The sequence below is a fragment of the Syngnathoides biaculeatus genome, chromosome 7 (genome assembly GCF_019802595.1).
Source record: "Syngnathoides biaculeatus isolate LvHL_M chromosome 7, ASM1980259v1, whole genome shotgun sequence".
NCBI classification, from domain to species: Eukaryota; Metazoa; Chordata; class Actinopteri; order Syngnathiformes; family Syngnathidae; genus Syngnathoides; species Syngnathoides biaculeatus.
In genome coordinates this window covers 2,108,775-2,128,223 of record NC_084646.1, presented here as the reverse complement: position 1 = coordinate 2,128,223, position 19,449 = coordinate 2,108,775, and the positions used below count along the sequence as shown (strand labels likewise).

The window sequence follows — 19,449 nt, the reverse complement described above, 5'->3', positions numbered from 1 at the left end:
TCTTATAAGCACCCCTTTACGCTGGAAAAAAATAAAAGATTCCCAATCTGCTCTGCAAGAACGTCATTCAGACGCTCGGAGAAGGAGGAGGTGTAATAAAATGCTTTGACTCATCATTGTTCTGACAACAATATTTTCTCCGCCGGGGCCTAATGGCTTTGTAATGACTGGCGTAATATAAGCGGTAGCCTAGTGTAACCTGGAACATTAATTAGGTCAGACAGCCACCTCCAACGGAGGTGGATGGGAGCCGGGCTGCTCAGTCACCAACACAATCCTCCTCCATTTCTCCGTTCTCCGCCCCTCATTTCGAGCCGCGGACGGAATTCAGGAATGCGAGTAGCGGGGGTTGACAGGTACGGGATGCTCAAAGTGGAATACTGGATTTGCGCTCGGATAGACAAAAATACATGCCAAGAAGGGGGAAAAAAAAAAAAAAAACAGACTGTTACTTTTGTCACTTTTCAAGTGCAGAGTACCGTCTTCACAGCTCTCTTTCAAATAGTGCAGTGGGAAACTGTGAAAGCCAAGCAGCATCGAACGCATCGCAAAAAGATGTGCAAAAAAAAAAAACGATATCCAGAAACTATGATCTCAAAACACCTCAACATCATTTCAAATTTGTTTCAAAATTAAACATGATGATGTAAATTGAGGTACTGTAATTTCCGGTCTGTAAGCCGTGACTTTTTTCGCACGTTTTCAACCCTGCGGTTGATGCTAATTCGTGCATTTTTTCCTAACAGCCACAAGGGGGCACTCGAGTTGAAAAGGTAAGAGTGAGACCGAATATACAGTATGTGCCGAGGAAGTGACTTTTACCGGTCAGGCCCTGTTAGCGCTGCGCTAGCATGTTACTGCCATGTCTCAGTGATGTTTACCAGTATGTTTTAACCATCCCTGTTAGCGTGGTAGCGCTAGCGTTATGTTTAGTGCAGCGGCTCTAGCATTACTGTTAGCGTGGTGGTGCTAGGTTTAGACTCTTTGTGTACCATCTTTGTAAATATCACGTGTTTTAATGTCGGTTTCAATGTGAACATTTTTACATGGCTGCAGCCTATGTATGTACCAAATGGTATTTCCTTTACAAATGTACTGGGTGAGGCTTAGAACCAGGTGAGCTCTATAGGCCGGAAATTACCGTACTTCATTTAGACAAAAGGCTTTGCCGCCATCTTGGCGCATATTTGTTGAAGTGGGTTGAAGAGTTTCATTTAGACAAAAGTGGTTCTTTGATACCATTTTGTGAGATTTAGAGAATATTTCAGGGGGTGTGAATTACTTGTAGATTTTTGACAATCATGACGAGATTCAGTGAAGTTTGTACATACAGTATACTGTATATGCTGTAAAGAGTCCATAATTTACTTACTACTAACAACCCAGGCTAAACTTATCTGCTCACTTAAATACAAAGCTCTTCTCTCAAACATGACGTATCCTGTAGAATACTTTCTTGAAAATTACTGTTTTCCTATTAGACTTTGGACCCAAATTACGCACCAAATATTGTCATCATACTTGAACAAACGCCACCTCAGGAATTAACCCAACCACCATCAAATTTGAACCCTTGATATTACAAAATCAGGGAACACTTGATTGTAAAAAAGAAAAAAAAGTTGGCATAATAGCGTGTGCCGTGTGGGTTACTTTGATCCACGCCGGACTCCCATAAGTCACTTTCACAAGCTCATCTTGACCAAAAGTGCTGTGTATGAATAGGGCGCCACCCAAGCAAGAGCCATACATCAAGTTCAATAATGTAGCACTATAGCAGGACTATCTTTAGAATATACTGTACAGGTGCGGAGCAGAAGATGAATGAATGAAAGGTAATAGCGGAAGGAACAGGGCAAAGAAATATTTTATTAACCATCTTCCCATAGGGGCAATATTGGGTTTCTTCCATAGTCTTACCATGATTAAAAACCCATTTGTAAAAATAAAGGCCATCCTTTAAAAGGCACCTCCGCAGGAAAATAAAATCTGTTCTGTACTGCGTTTCTGACCTCGAACCTCGGACCCTCCCTGGTATCCTCTCTGACCCCCAGAGTAGGAGATCCGGATCATTGATTTGTTGCTACTGGCTCTCATGGACTCTACTCGCATCTGACGAACAGTCAAGCAGATCCATAGGCGGCGCATCCCGAAGGAGCGCCCGTGTCGTGTACTTACACGCCATACACGTGTTCGGGTGAAGCGTGCGCAGCCTAATAAGGCTGACAAAGGAAATAAATTCTTTTTGAGATGCTCTGCGTCCACTCCAAGGGGGATCAATATCGGGGTAAAGGAGCAGTCATAAAAAAAAAAAAAATGAGGGATGAACTGACACAGCAAGTCAGGGAGTAATTCTCCCAATACTTAAGACTTTCCGTTGCGGGGATAACAACATTATGGGACAGCCGAATTCCATTTCCAACAGGCTCCTAATAAAGTTGCCGGGGGATTGGAGCCTCTTTGGGAGGCGACATGACAGATTCGAGTGGGCATTCATCCCCAAGCGGGCCAGAATTCTTTCAATAGGTGACTTTGTTGGCCTTCGCGCCAGTTGGAAACGTGAATTCTGTGCTTTTTCTTTTTCCTCAGACTCTCCCGGTGCTCTATTCTGCTTTTGCGATTAAAAGCAGCACCGGAACTATAAATACATCCAGCCACCCGCATCCCGGATGAGAAAGCTAATTGACACCGTTAATGGATGGACTTTCACGGAGCTGTAAATAATGTGGAGGTTGCCACTTAGCGCCTCCTGGCGTTTTACTTCTGGGAGCTCAAAGAGAGTAAACCTGCCAAGTCCACAACCCTGATGTCACACTCCCTTCCTGCAAATAAGCTTTTTTTTAAAAAAAAAAAAAAAGTATAAATATGTATAAACACACAAAGAAAAGGTTGATGGATGTGGTGAGGGAGGAAATGAGGACTTTGGGTGTTAGAGAGGAAGATGCACAAGATAGGTTTAGATGGAAAAAGATGACACGCCGTGGCGACCCCTAACGGGACATGCCGAAAGGAAAACAAGAAGATGTAAACAGACACAAATCAATCCACAGTCTGTTCACAACAGAAATAGCCAGAATGATTCTGAATACTGTCGTGACCGAAAGAACAAGATCGAAGTTTCCTCCGCTGGGCGTCCAGGCTCTCCCTTGGAGTTAGGGTGAGAAGCTCGATCATCCAGGCGGAGCTCTGTGTAGAGCCTCTGCTCCTCCGCATTGAGAGGAGCTAGATGAGGTGGCTGGGGCATCTGATTCGGATGCCTCCCAGACGCCTCCCTGCTGAGGTGTTCCGGGCATGTCCCACCGGAAAGAGACCCCGAGGACAACCCAGGACACGCTGGAGAAGACTATGTTTCTCGGCTGGCTTGGGAACACCTCGGGATCCCTCCGGAAGAGCTGGAAGAAGTGGCTGGGGAAAGCAAAGTCTGGGTATCCCTGCTGAAGCTACTTCCGCTGCGACCCGACCCGGAACAGCGTTAGATAATTGATGGATGGATGGATTCTGAATACTTTATAAAATTACAAAAACATTACCAGTACACTCGATAATCTGCAACTGGATTTATATTCGTCAAAATGATGATGCCGCTCTCAAAGTGGCGTTCCATAGAGATCCCGTGGAGCTATCTCACCGAAATCATGTGACTGGCCATATTGCCAGTCAAGCAAAGCATTGTTCAATGCTAAGTCGGTTGGAGACGACACGGAAATATGTCTTGTAGCATGACACCCAGAGTATTGTCTGATATCGTTAGACATTTAGAAGGTGAAAATAAACAAAGGTACGTGGAAAAATTAGATAAACTCGACATCGATAAATACGGGTCTTTAATGCTGAAGTCGATGTTTTCGCCGATAAGAAAGTGGACTGCTTACCCGCTTCCGCTTGTCTTGGACAACTGGATCTACACATATCTGGCGAGTAAGTCGTCGAGATTTACACGGAAAAGTTTGAATGCATATAAAAGTCTGGACGCATACAAATACTTAGTTGCTAAATCTGTTCTCAATCAGGAATAAATCCCACATAGTGACGTTTTTGACGGCTCGTGAACGAGGAAGCGTGTTCAGCCACACGTTAACCTTTGACGGAATCCATCGATCTTTTCAGCTAGTATTCAACACAAATACCAATATTTAAATATATGACCCCTGGTTTTACACAAACTCGCATTCATTAACTATGATTGGGAACACAAAAAAAAAAAAGAGGATGGAATTGTCTTCGCAGAACGTACACTGAAGCGATTGTGGCCATACTTAACCTCCGTAAACCTCTGCGACTGTTTTTAATACGCATCGTTCTCAAATGAGCCAACTTGGCATTATAAATACTTCTTGATCATTTGAGATTGAGAAGAATAATTCCTACATGAAATAAAGTGATCTCTACACAGGCGTGTGGCGTGTGTATTTGTTTGTGCACCATCAATCACGTTTAATTGACGAAATCCATCGATATTTTCTGGTCTTTTCAGCTGGTATTCCATACAATGATATCTTTGACCGGCAATACGGCGCCGTGAAAATGGTGACGTCACATGCACGAGCTCTATACTGCACCGACAATTCAGCTTCAAAAATATGTGACAGCAGCTGCCATATTAGTTAGAAGACCTCGCGCGTTGCAATCAGTGCAATTATTCTTTCAAATCTCTTCTAATCCTCATGAGTTATAAACAAGTAAAATTATTAACACAGCAGAGACGGTGAAAAACAAACTGTGGAACATAAGCGGTAAGCCAACAGTGTATTCAGTCCCACGTAAAGTTTATTAGATGTGACGCTCCTGTCGATGCCCGCTGCCTTTGAGCCGTTTAAACCTCCGGGGAAGGATCGATTGATCAGAGCAAAGGAGGTGCGATTGCGGATGACCGGCGGGCGTCAAGCTGTCTGCTAACAATTGGCTCAGGCGCTCAGGTGCTTTGATTCCCCAAATTGAAAGCCACCTTTTAAAGACAATGCTTCAAAGATTACTTAGACATTGGGGGGGGGGGGGGTAATAAGACTTGTGATGAGGAGGAGGGGGAAAGCCACTAATCCTCCTGACTGTATCGCTTAAAGAAATTCTTTTATATATATATATATCTATATATATCTCATGTCATCATTGAACTGGAGAGCGGTACTAATTAACACAATTGCTCGCTCCAACAAGCAGAATTCAGGGTGTTAATTGCGTTGACGTATATTTCACATTTAAACAAACGAAAAAAAGATCTTAAAATAAACACAGATCCACCAATTACTAGCTTGCATGGATGGATGGATGGATGGATGGAGTTAGAGAGAGAGTGTTTTGGGGAATGCTGGAAGCCAATCAGTGATGTCACGCCAGCAGTGCAGGGACGGCAGCTTAACCCATTTTTTGGAAATACCGGACAATTTCTATTTATAACTGTGCCGCGTAGCATGAAGCTTCACGGAGAGCTGACGCTCATCCCAAATTGTGAATGCCTAGTTTACTGTTGCTAAGTCTTTACCACATGAAGAACCAAAACGGGGCTTCCACTGTCAGCATTACTGCCAATTTACATTCATTCAAGAGCAATAAGGGAAACGTAGCTAACCTTGTTAGCTTAGCTGCTAAGCTTCAAATGTGCTTCAGATAGTAACTGTGCCCTCGTGTTAATATTTTTGGTTGATAACACCAGGATGCCGCTTTTTTATGTCATTTTTATTGATTTATTTCTGATTTTAAAAAAAAAGTGCAAGGCTTAATTTGGAGCACAAAAAGCCAGGCGACAGCAAAGGTTTTCTCCAACTCCCAAATTTATCTAGGTTTGTTTAAGGTTTATCAAAACAAAACCAAAAAAAACCAAAACAGGTCTACCGGTCCACTTTGGGAACTCACCACAGTACTGAAAAAAAAGTAAAAAGTATGCAAACCAAGAGCTTATTAGCTTCTCTAGCTAAGCTCGCTAGGCGCCTTTGATAGCAACTGGGCCTTCTATTAGAGTTTTGGTTGGTAACAACAGCATACCGTTTTTTTCATATCCCAATTAAATGGAAAGGTCATTGAGATTCCCAGCCTGTAATTGGCGCGGGGGGGGGGGGGTCAGTACATGCACAGTAATGAGGTAATTAAATACAATATAAAGCAAGAGCAAATCTATTTTCATAACGCATTTCTTACACAAGGTAACGCAACGTGCTTTATATGATTAAAAGCATTCCAACTACAAAAATAAAACCATTTGAAAATAAAAGTAAAGCGACATTTTTTGCTTCAATTCAATTGCCAGCGTTGCTCCTTCTGGTGTGTACCTTGACCACCTGGGCACAGTCTAATATATAATAAGACACAAAAAGTGTGTCACCACTGACTGTCTGCTAACATGCGTCATTATTTACAAGGAATAAAGAATACTACAGCGAGTATTAAATTATCTGTTTACATATGTTGCTTCACCATTTGTGTTGAAATATCTTTTTTTTGTTAATTATTATAACACAGAGACCCTGAAGCTCTTCATTAGCCTATGATGGTTTCCAATTTACAGTATTAGCACCGAGATAACTGTAAGCCCTGTGGAGTTTGCATGTTCTCCTCGTGCCTCCGTGGGTTTTCTCCAGGCACTCCGGTTTCCTTCCACATCCCAAAATCATGCAACATTAATTGGACACTCTAAATTGCTCCTAGGTGTGATTATGAGTGTGGCTGTTTCTATGTGCCCTGCGATTGGCTGGCATCCACTTCAGGGTGTACCCAACCTCCTGCCCGTTGACAGCTGGGATAGGCTCCAGCACTCCCCTCATGAGGATAAGCGGCAAAAGAAAATGGATGGATGGATAACTGGAATTTCTTAAATCAAATCTATGTGGTAATTGTCTTTGTTTTATGTTTATTTGACAAGAAACCTTAACTGGGCAATGAAGAACTTGGGGTATTGGGGTAACAAATGACCTGAAGTCTATTTTAGCTGACCCTGGACTGGTTGCCACCCAATTGTAGGGCCCATATATATAAGTGAACCTTCACACAATTTAGAATCTTAAATTAACCTAATAAAAATGTTTTTTTAATATGGGAGGAACCTGAAAAAAAGACAAAATGAAAGCATAGAACAGGGGTGTCAAACTCAAGGCCCGGGGGCAAAATTCAGCCCGCCACATGATTTTAGTTGGCCCGCGAAGGCAAATCATTGGTGTCAAAAATCTGTGATTTTTGTGAAAATATATCCCAACATTTCAAATTGTCACATGTCATAAATGATAATGTTGAGATATTATAAGGTATTTTGGGTGCATTACGCTTGATTTCTAATTCCAAAACTGGTTCATAAATTTCATATGTAAATATGATGTGGTAATTCAGGATTTCTATGGTTTCACCATAACAGCCCTCTGAGGGAAATCGTAACGACAACGTGGCCCGTGACAAAAATGAGTTTGACACTCCTGCCTTAGAACAAGGAGAACATGGAAACGCAACACAAGGAGGGTCTGAGATGGAAATTGGACGGTAAAACTCAAAACTTTGAGGAAGACGTTAAGCACCCATCCACCATGCTTCCAATACGCCAGTTCCAAGATTGATGGTTTTCTTGTTCGGGCCACTCCCCCAAAAAAGAGGGTTAGTGAACCCTCAGAGGGGAAGGCAATTTTCATGACTTAAAATTATGATACCAAACATTGCATTTAAAAGCATCCCCCAATCTCTCTTGTTGCTTCATCTCCTGAAATGAATCAAGCCAGACTCCAACATGACATTAAAGAGCTCAAGCTGTTCTAAGGGGAAAAGCCCCCCACCCCCGACTCACGCTCTGAAGGAAATGGGCCTCTCTGATTGGCCAACCATGCAAAACAGACAGGCTTCCCTTCTGTGTCGACGAAAGAAAACAGCGGTGACCTTTGAGCGTGAATGAGAATGCAAGCGCGCTTCTGCCAAGTCCATCTTCGGTTGAGATAAGTGAACCGCCAAAAATAAGACAACCCGGCATCCTCTATGGCAGAATTAATTTGCTGTCCTTTAGTAAGACACGCTGAACACGTTGCAGAAGGTTATTTTTCATGCGCTGCTTACTGCACTGCAAATGACAAAAATGCACGAGTAGGGAAATCAGACTAACTGCTCGGAGGCCTACTCTCCTGTTTTGTATGGGATTGTTGCATTAAAAAATACATCAAGCTGGCTTGATTTAAAAAAGAAAAAAACGGGGGGGGGTAGGCTGTGGGGTGCATCCGCATAGATGAGTCCGAGTGACATGAGTGATGAATGAGCCGCAGAAAATTAATTATTGAGCATATTGCCATTGCCAAATATCAACTGGCAAGTTGTTTGCAAATGTTAAAAGATTACGTTTTAATTTTCCCAATATCACACGCCCCACAATTTGCAGATGAAACAAAATGCACTGGAAAAATATGCCACATCAGTTTAAAGCACTGATTCCCAAACAGTGTGCCGAGGTACAATTAGTGTGCCGTGAGCGCTCTTTAGGTGTGCCGTGGGAAGTTATTCAATTTTATGTAATTGCTAAAAAAAACATTTATTTCCAAGAAATAATGTATCTTTATTCATCTATTTATGCCAGTGAGACAGAACAAAAAAATCCTCTTCATTAGATGGGAGGAAGTACATACTGTACATGAATTAATCGATCATTTTTGGTGACGTTTACTTTTGTTGGTGCGCCGTGGTATTTTTCAATTGTAAAATATGTGCCTTGGCTCTAAAAAGGTTGCAAATCAGTGGTTTAAAGCATGATCACGTGTAACGTCACCAAATCGTGAGCACAGAAAGAAAAATAGAATTTACTGCAATACAGGGAAGAGTGGGCGCGTGAAGTCAAAATAAGCAATACAATTAGTTACATTTCAACATATGTAGACAAACGAACACACAAAGAAGACGATCGCAAAAGTGTTCTTGTAAGATGCAGTAAAATTAGTCGTTTGACGCAGAGGGTTAAAAAAAAATGCCTGGAGTATTACTGTAATTTCCGGACTATAAGTCGCAACTTTTTTTCCACACGCTTTCACATTTGCGGATTATGCTGTGACGCGGCTAATTTGTGCATTTGTTCTATCGGCCACAAAGGGGCACTCGAGCTGAAAAGGTAAGCGTGAGACCAGTGGAATATATGTGCCGAAGAAGTGACTTTTACCGGAATGTTTTTTTTCCCCCTCAACCAGCCCTGTTAGCGCTGTGCTAGCATGTTGCTGCTGTGTTATTGCCGTGTCTCCGTGATTTTTACCGGTATGTTTTTTTTAACCAGCCCTGTTAGCGCTGTGCTAGCGTGTTGCTGCTGTGTTACTGCTGCGTCACAGGCACTGTTTGAAAAGAAAAGCTAAGGTATATTATTAAAACTTTGAAAACTCTCTCTGTGTCCCGTCTTTCTTTGCAAATATCTCACGTTTCAATGTGAGCACATGCGGCTTTTAATCAAGTGCAGCTTGTCCATATACAAAATGCTTTTTTTTTATGTCGACGAGTTGCAGTATTGTTTGTGTTTAAATACTATGTGTTGCGTAAAGGGTTACAACACTAACATCAATGCTATTCGTTAGCCTGTCTGTGGTGTTTTGCTTGGCTTTCGAAGACAAAACTAGATTAAGAGTGCTTGGTCCTCTCTTTTGAAGGATTGATTACTGAAGGCCAAAATGCTGCTTGCTGTGAAGCTCGCAGTCACCATCTAGCGCTGGTATCTCGTTTTTGCCCACAAGTCAAAGCAAAAAAGGTCAGTTGAGCGTCACATCATATCTTGAAAATTTCGTAAGTCGGGTTGAAGTGTACCACTGTAGTTTTGCTAAATTAGATTTTTGTATGTATGATAATTAAAAGCACTGAAATCCTAAGCGGCGGTTTTCCCACAGTCGCTACTTGTTTGACTTTGTACTGTGTTATGCATGGCCTGACGACGCAAAACAATGACGAAAACCTGTGAGCTTCTCCCAAAGTGAACGGGGAACTTTTTGCTGGCGTCTGTCTGTTTGGGATTATTATTTAACCTTGGAGATCTGCACGGAAGTCAAGGAAATAATTATCGTCACTTTAATTTTATAAGCGATATTGAATTTTCATCCCGGCTCAACCTCCTCCATTCAATGATATAGTATGGTCTCATCTGTGACATAATTGATAAGACTAAGATATAAATATATAAGATCGCTATTGGTTGTGTGTATATGCATGGACTCAACTATTGCATTGCCATATCAGAGATGGTTTTACACATGAAATTCAATTTACCATCAACATGATTGATAGTACAGGCATGCACGAAAGTATTTCCAAAAATCCCATTCATCTCCGCCTTTGTTATTATTATTTTTTTTTATCGGGCGTGGCAGCCCACAGAGATGCTGCTATCCATCGGACTGGCTCAGAAGGGGGATGAAATAAAAACTCAAGTAAATATTTTATGAGATTATTCTATGATTTTATATGCTCCATCTTGGCTGCAATCTAAGGCAATAGCCGTGCTGACGTTTCCTAATGCATTAAAACAGCCTCGGCCGACGCATCCTTAAACTTATACCGCGTCATTGTCACTTGGCCCTTTGCATCCGTGCTGTCTAACTGTCTGTCTGTCTGTCATCTACCTCACTCGCTGTTTTTCGGACGTTTTCCCATTGAGTTGTGCCTTGGGATGCATGTTTGGCTTTGTCCCTGTCCACGCTCGTAACACAAAACCCTTATATACCAACTCATCTTTTGCAATTGAAATTAATAAATAGGCCATTAATCCGTGCCAACCAATCAAACAAAAACAACTGTTACAATTATTTCATAACAAAGAATAGAGCACGCTATAGAACTGTTTTATACAAAAATGTACAGTAATGATTAGCATGTACAGGTATTAATTCAATGGACGTTATTCACACATACAGATATGTACTTTACATGGACGGTTCCAGTTCTTCAGTAAACTGGAGTAATATTAGTATTTTTTTTGCAGAGGATGAAGAAGCTATTCCTGTGAGTATCTCTACATGTGTTGCCATACTGTTGGTGTTCAAATGTTTGTTGCTTAAAGTGTTACAGCACAGTGACACCAATTCAATGCTGAGGTGTTTTGCATTGTTGTTAGCATTAAGCTAAACGGACCTATTCCCATTCGTGGGCAGTGCCATCATGATTTTCACGCATTATGTCCTTCAGTATATCAAAATATTTAAGTGTTTTAACTGGATTCTGATTCTGGTTTTTGAGACTATCTACTTAAAAAAAAAAAAAACAATTACCTCGTGCGGGCAGCGTCCCATTTTTGGGACGAGATTATACATTCCTAAAGTTATCATATAATTTAACCATAAACAAAAAAGAAGTGTTACTTCCTTGATTGTGGCCTGTTAGGAGACTTTGATCTCAATAGGGCAAAAAATTGCCACCCTGACCGTGAATGGGTTAAAGCTGTATTTTAAGTACACAATTACTAATTATGGTTGTTTTATTTGTCTGTAAACTTCTACTGGGATTGGCAATAAACATCTTGGTCCATTTCTGAAAAAAAAATAAATAAATCTGCTAAACTGCTATTTGCTTTAGAATGATTCACGTTGAGTTCACTGCTTTTTGCTCGCAAGTCAAGGTGGGGGGGGGGGTGCATCATAAAGTGCTTTACAGAGATAAAAACAATTAAAACTGAAAGAAACATAGACGCTTGATTCCCGTCTTTCTACGTGTCTGTTCCTTTACCAGTCTTCTTTTCACTTTACTGTTTATCCGTACATCTGTCAGTGTGTCTGTCCAACTCAAACTCGAACCTATTTTTGCTGTCTGGCTGCCTAACTCTCTTTCGATCTTCGAGCAGGTTCTTCTGTCTTTCTCAACGCCTGTCTGTCTCTGGGTCTCACTATCTAGCTCCATGCCTGGCTTCATTCCTGTCTGTCTGTCTTACCGCTTATCTATTTCTCTGCGGGCCTGTCTATCTGCCGTTCTACTTGTCTGCCAGCCTATATATAGTCCTGCCTCCCATACTACCTCCCTGCCTGTCGGTTTGCCTTTCTGTCCATCTTCATGCCTGCCAGCATACGTCCAACTCCACGTGCTTCACGCAAGCCTATCCCTCCTGTAGATGTCGGCCCACGCTCTTGCCTGCCTGTCTGCACATGTGTATTATATGTTCCCAAGATTTGTATATATGGATGTTTATCCTAATTAATCTCCTGCATTTAGCATGTGCACATCCACTACACTCTGCCAATTATAATTGGAGCCGAAGGGAGAGGTCCCCCCTGTCTGTGATGTATTCTACATGAGGAAACCCTTTACCTATTAATACCAATTGGGCAACAATAATTGGCAGGCCACGGACGTCGTGGGCAGAATTAATCATCGGAGGAGGAGGAGGAGGAGGAGGCAGACTAGACGGAATATTTAATTGGCAGAGGCAGCCACTGTTTAGGGAGGCAACCGGCTGAACACCCAAGGGAGCGCCGCTTCAGACAATGCACATTTGCTAATCCTCCCGAGTCAACTTATTATGGCCATGCATTATTATCGCGCTTTACAAACTAATTCCATGTTCTCCCTTGCGGATTACCGCGGGCAAAAAAAAAAAAAAAAAAAAACATGCAGGGAAATCACAGACAAAAGGACAAGTTGGACCAAATTGCAATCACAAGTGCAGAACTGCTGCAAATTGCTGATGCCCAAGCGCACGCGCGCTCTGAGAGTCATAACCATTATTTCCATCAGTATCCATACAGTGTAATCCATTTTGCGTAATACCGTCATTTGCGGCACAAAAACCACAATGTCAGAGATGGACAGCGACGTGAAAGATTGATTGTGTATCGTTAATTACGTCAAGAATTGTCAGTCGCTAAGTTGCTTAGACAAACCTAATTAGCCTGTAAAAGAATACAAAGTCACGTTGATTTGCATTTAGAAGAACCTTTTTTGAGTGGGATTAACTTCAATTGGACCGATTACCCATTGTGCTGGCAATTATTCTATTCAAACAGAACATAGCCTACCATAAAAAAAAAGAATAACATAAGGAAACAATTTCAAAAAGCTACGAGTCATCTCAAGTCTATAACAAGGTGTTTCAAAACTCAAATTATTTTTTTTTTCCAATTGCTTTATGATAAAGTTGAGATCCACGCTTAATGGCCTTTTGGGAGGCGAGATCTGAGTATACATCACTTGAAGGAAAATGGTGTCTCGGGAGCAGCGATACTGCTCTGTGGATTGATAGACTGTAGATAGCAGACTGTAGATCACATCTGTTAGTTGCAGGTGGCTAAAAAAAAAAAATCCTAAAGACCCTGTTTGCAGTTTTTCAACTGTTAGCAAAATTGGAATATAGCCTCACTTCCCCCCACACTGACCAAACCCGCAACTCTCACTTATGTGAAGATGCATTGTACAAGTGTTTATCCTTGTTTTGTCCCGAGAGCTGTCAAGTTCGTTGCTTTCTAACTGGATGTAAAGAACCCAACCAAATAAGTCTGTATGAGGCTGCGCGGTGCACTCTGTGTGAGGCTGCTTGCACGGCAAATGAGTGACACACTATCAGGTCACAGCCTCTGTCTCCTGTCATGGCAGGCCAAGATAGAAAAGAACAATCAATGTTAAATTAAACGCATAACAAGAAGCTAGAGAGCAAGGATTTTTCAAAATATCGTCTGAATAATATTCTGCTATCAGGTCCTAAAAACAGCAAACATCACCTTTATGTGAATTCACTGATTTGTTTCTAAGAACCACATAGCACTGAATGGTGGAGATACAACATTAATTTTCCTAAAGAAGAAGTCTGTGTGACAAACCAAAACAAGTACGTAGAGCTTAGGTGTCAAACTCAAGGCCCCTGGGCAAGATCTGGCCCACCACATGATTTTATGTGACTCACGAAGCCAAATCTAGAGTGTCAATTTCCATGATTCTTGTAAAACTCCTCCAAAATTTCAAATTGTCATGTCATAAATGATAAAGTTGAGATATTGCAAGCATTTTTGTGTTACTAAACGTGAATACATTACCCTTGATTTCTCGTTCCAAAACTAGTTCATAAATTGATGATGTAAATATGATGAGATAATTAAATATTTTTGTTCCACAGTCTTAACGGCCCTCTGAGGGAAACCGGAACAAAAATGTGGCCTGCGAGAAAAATGAGTTTGACACCCCTGACGTATATTGTACAAGTAAATATAAATAGACAAATCATTAAAGTAAGCAGAATGAAGCTCAATGTAAAGGTGCAAAGGTCGCATTTGTTCTCCACAAAATTACTCAAGTCTAAGCAAAAAAGTAGTTGTATTAACAATAATCTAACAAGTACAAATTATCCAAATAGTAACTCAAGTTAACATGAAAGACTAAATGTCGCTGGCTACTACCCACCTGTCCTTGGAACAAGAGAAATTGCACAGAACAGACAAATACGGAAGACCGTATCAAGGTTCTTCTGGTTAAGAACGCAGCTGATCTCCCAATTCTACTCGAATTTGGGATACCAAGTGATGACAAATGTGCAATTGTTCACAATTACTTGTAACAACCTTGGATGAGAAGAGGAATCATACCGAGAGGAGACACATTGAATTGGAAATAAAAGATGTCCTGACCGACAAAGCAGCTGCTTACCCACTTCTTAAAAAAAAAAAAAAAAAAAAAAAAAAATCATCCCAAGCATACATCCATCCATGCATTTTCTTTGCCGCTTATCATCACAAGGGTCGCGGGGAGTGCTGGAGCCTATCCCAGCTGTCAACGAGTAGGAGGCAGTGTACACCCTGAACTGGTTGTCAGCCAATCGGATGGCACATCGAGACAGACAGCCGCCCTCACAATCACACCCAGGGGCAATTTAGAATGTCCAATTAATGTTGTGTCACATCCCAGCGGTGCGGAGGCAGACCCAAATGGAGGACTCCCAGGCAAAGGCATAGTGTTCAGTGGGTTTTATTCTTAACTAAAGAGATGCACGACTACACAGTCCAAGAAACCAGGATCCAAACAAAAACGAGAAACAGGGTTCGATGACTATGAATCTAAAGTAGCGGAGTAACCCGGGACGCGGTGAAGCATAGTCACTAACACAACGCAACGAAGTGTGTGTCCAATTAATGTTGCACGTTTTTTGGGATGTAGGAGGAAACTGGAGTGCCTGGAGAAAACCCACACAGGCACGGGGAGAACATGCAAACGCCACACAGGCGGGGCCGGGGATCGAACCCAGGTCCTCAGAACTGTGAGGCCAATACTTTACGAGCTGAGCAACTGTGCTGCCTCCCAAGCATACAATTGTTTCCAAATACAAATTCAACTACTAAGGGTACCAAGTCTAAAGATAAATACATCATTATAATGGTGACGATATGTGATGTTAGAAGTAGTAAACAACACAAAATATGGCTATATCAGACATATTGTCCAAAATGTAGCGGTTCGCCTTTCAAAGCTCAATTTCCTCTCCATCCAATCACACTTAAGGAGCTGAAGTTCGCTGGCGACGGGGCCCCACAATCACTCGACAGCTAAATAGTGCAATCATTACGCAACGCGGGGCAATGACACTTCTGTACGTGTTTGCACACACGCCGGCGCGCAATCACACGCCGATGAATGAATAAATGAAAAGTGCGAGAGCGCGTGTGCGTAGAATAGCAAATGCGGAACGAAGGGGGGGGGGGGGCCTCGCGTCGTCGAAGAACTTCACGAGATACGAGGCCCCGTTTTGCTTTTGCTTTGGATTATAGCGGCTTTTATTCCCCTCCCGGTCTCAATGAGATCGTGAGAAGAGAAGAACAATAGACACGGCAAGTTATGCAAAGTAAGCGGTCTCACTTTTAAAGCGGTTAAGCAGGGTAGGCACATACCGACGTGGTCTGGTTTGAGTGTTTATCCTCTCTTTCAAATAAAAGTCGACAAAGGCTCCATTATCAGATATCTCTGAATGATTCCTGACGTGGAGTTGGGAGTATTTCCCCCCCCCCTCCCCCCTCCCTCTTTTCGCCCCTTCATCCATCTCTGCTCAGGAAATGGTCAGCACCAACTTTCCAAAATGTGAAACATCTTCAATATACAGCGTACGATTGTTATCGTGATGTGAAACAGAAGATGAGCCAATTAGGAAGCAAACCGAAGCCCAAGCGCTTGCTGACCCAACGTTTAATACTGCTGGCTATGAAAACCGAGACAATCACATTTTTTTTCTGGATTTCCTCAACTCGTCACCATCTCACTGCAATAACGAGTTATCGGGGGGTTTGCCATTTTTAAGAAAATCATTTTTGTAATATTTGTGTAAGGAGTCAACAACACTTGGCAGTCGCATGTGATTAATATTACAAATTTGAAGAAAAATAACTTCTGGCTTTATCTTCTACGGGCACTCCGCTTTCCTCTCACATCCCAAAAAACACGCAACATTAATTGGACATTCTAAACTGCCCCGAGGTGTGATGGTTAGTGCGACTGTTGTCTGTCTTCATGTGCCCTGCGATTGGCTGGCAACCAGTTCAGGGTGTACCCTGCCTCCTGCCCGTTGACAGCTGGGCTAGGCTCCAGCACTCCCCGCGACCCTCGTGAGGATAAGCGGCAAATAAAATGGATGGATACCTCGTATGTCTAATTTGATATGGAAGAAAGTGCCTAGGCTGAAGAAAAAACAGCCAATCAGAGACAAAGTGTGACTTGGGAGGTGTGAATCAGTTGTGTAGTCACTGACACGCTCTCGTTCGCAGCCTGGTGCTGTCCTTGTTCTTTGTTACCCCCAGAAAAGCACCTCTCTCTATAACACTGTTATAAATATAAAGTTGTTTTTTTTCCTCCAAGGCTGTGGGAAATTGACAACTTGTAAGTCTCTGATTGGTTATTTTTCTTGTGGCACAGTGGTTTCTTGTACTGCACATCAAATTAGAGACATAAAATGGCCAGAGAAAGATGATTTTTTTTCCCCCATAAAAAGATCATATTTAGAATGTACTACTCTCAAGTCATAATGGCTGGCTTAATAAATATCACAAAAAAGGATTTTTTTTTTTGGGGGGGGGCAACCTGCACCTTCAAGACAAGTAATCCAATATAAACTCTCCTACCAAAAAAGAAACGAGAAATTAAAAAATAAAATAAAATAAAAAATATCACTTCACGGATGCTTCAGACCCAGAGATTTGAACATTAACTGCTTATTTGCTAACCAAAGCAGCAGCAGCAGCACATACAAAAACGTGCAATAGCACAGATAATTCAAAATGTTACTGCATACTGTAAGTTTCATAGAAAGTATTAAAGATGACAACGACATCTAGTTTTGAGCGTCTGATGTAGTCACACCACAATGTTTTGTGCATCCATATTTTTGTTCCATGAAGCTACACAACTGATATCTGTGCAGTCCTTTTTATTTTCACTTTCAATTGTAATATTCTTTTTTTTTCTGGGGCGCTTATCCTCACAAGGGTTGCGGAACCTATCCCAGCTATCGTCGGAGCAGGAGGTGGAGTACACCCTGGACTGGTTGCCAGCCAATCGCAGGGCACATGGAGACAGACAACAATCTCACTCACAAACACACCTACGAGCAATTTAGAGTCGGGAACAAATGTTGCATGTTTTTGGGATGTAGAGTGCCCAAAGAAATCCCACACAGGGAGAACATGCAAACTCCATACAGACAGAGCTGGGATTTGAACCCCAGTCCTCAGAACTGTGAGACCAACGCTCTAACCAGTTTTCTCCACCGTACCGCCAGTTGTGATATACAAAGAAAAGACATTATTTGCAGCTATGAATATTCTGCACATTAACTGAAACTGACGATCCCAATGGCAATGACAGCCACAATTCCGTGATGGACTACAAATGGGGGTGAAGCCTTAAAAAGAAACCCTCACCCCACCCCCAAAGTCCCGTCTGGTGATTTACACACCGAGGCCTACCCTTGGTAACCAACTTCATTACGGAAGGTGGAAGTTGTCAAGTGCGTACAGTGCAGAGCCGCGTGGATTTACACCCGTGCAGCCTCCCACTTCGGCATCAGCAACATGGGAGGCGGGGGGGGGGGGGGCAACGCTGGGGGCATTCTCTGTAGAGACATCAGTCATGTCATTCTTTGAAGGGTGGTGGTGGCGGGGGCCACCTCGGACTCCCGTAGCCGTCAAACCGCCTTTGAACTGATTTTCGCACCTCTCCCCGTCGCTATATGGTGGGCTCGATGATGTTCAAGAACGCAAACGGATGAATAAATTATGAAAAGATACCACAAGCCCTTTAAAAATGAATCATTTCAGAGCGCCTCTGCCCCACTTAAGAGCACGTTCGAACCGGGGTTAAGGGGGCGGCAATAAAGTGACGCCACTCACTCGCCGCTCTCAAAAGGATACAAAAGATGTGAAATCATCACCGAAGCGGGAAGAGCGCGTGCGTAAAATTGCACGAGCGGAGTGCGTAACGAGCGGCGTGACGTGAAGGAACGGAGATATCTCGCGGAAAAGTGATTACAATTTGGTTTTTACAAAGACACTAAAAGGGCAAAATGCGCACGGTACCTTTGTGCATGCCCGTGTAGCGGTCCTTGAGAACTGTCAGTTCGTGGATCTTCCCAAACTGTTCAAAGAGGGGCTTCAGGTCCTTCTCCTCCAAGTTGCGCGGAATCTGCCCAATAAACAGCTTAATGGCATCCTGGTCCTTCATGGCGCCGCTCTCCGGATGAAGTGAAATGGGTTCCGAGCCGTTCATGGGTTTGGGCAGCGGGATCTGGGCGTGCTGCTGGTGCTGGTGCTGGAACTGGCGGTGCGGGATCAGGAGCGGTGGTGCCGGGCTCGGTCCGCTGAGGAGCAGGCTGGAGGAGTGCGGAGCGGGATGCTGCTGAGGAGCAGGAGGAGGAGGAGAGGAGGAGGAGGAGGAGGAGGAGGAGGAGGAGGAGGAGGAGGAGGAGGAGGAAGAGGAGGAGGAGGAGGAGGAGGAGGAGGATGCTGCCTTCTTGTTTCAGTCTGAGTGAATCTGGCCATTCTCGAGCTGGGAGCAGAGTGGATAATAATGACAACACACACACACACACACACACACACACACACAGGGACTCGTGCACACGCGCGCACGCACTGTGAGAGAGAGCAGGCACTCAGCTGGAAACCAGGCTGACTTTCTTATCGCGCACCGATGCACGCGCGTGCACACACAGGCATGGAAGTAGGCAGATCGAAGCGGAATAGTGGAAGAGATACGCGCTTCAACGGTATTAGACGCTCTGGAGCGACACTCAGTGGCCATTGTGTTTACTACAGCTGAGGAAGCGCATCTGTCCATCCATTTTCTGGAATGCTCATCCTCATTAGGGTTACAGGAATGCTGGAGTCTATCTCCCAGGTGTCATCGGGCAGGAGGCGGGGTACACCCTGGACTGGTTGCCAGCCAATCGCGGGGGCACATGGAGACAGACAACGGTCGCACGCCAAAATGCGCAGTAACACAGATGACTTTAAGTGTTACTGCATATTACAAGTTTCATAGAAAATATTAAAGATGACAACGACATCTGGTTTT

General features: G+C 43.0%; 1 protein-coding gene across 1 annotated transcript in view; it reads right to left on the bottom strand.

The window, feature by feature from the left end:
- Positions 1-18,784, bottom strand: part of celf5a (cugbp, Elav-like family member 5a) — a 339,264-nt gene extending 320,480 nt beyond the window's left edge. The window contains exon 1 of the mRNA XM_061824403.1: positions 18,453-18,784. Within this exon, the coding sequence (XP_061680387.1) occupies positions 18,453-18,642 (190 nt within the window). The 5' untranslated portion in view covers positions 18,643-18,784. The remainder of the gene's footprint in view (positions 1-18,452) is intronic.
- Positions 18,785-19,449: the final 665 nt, after the last annotated feature.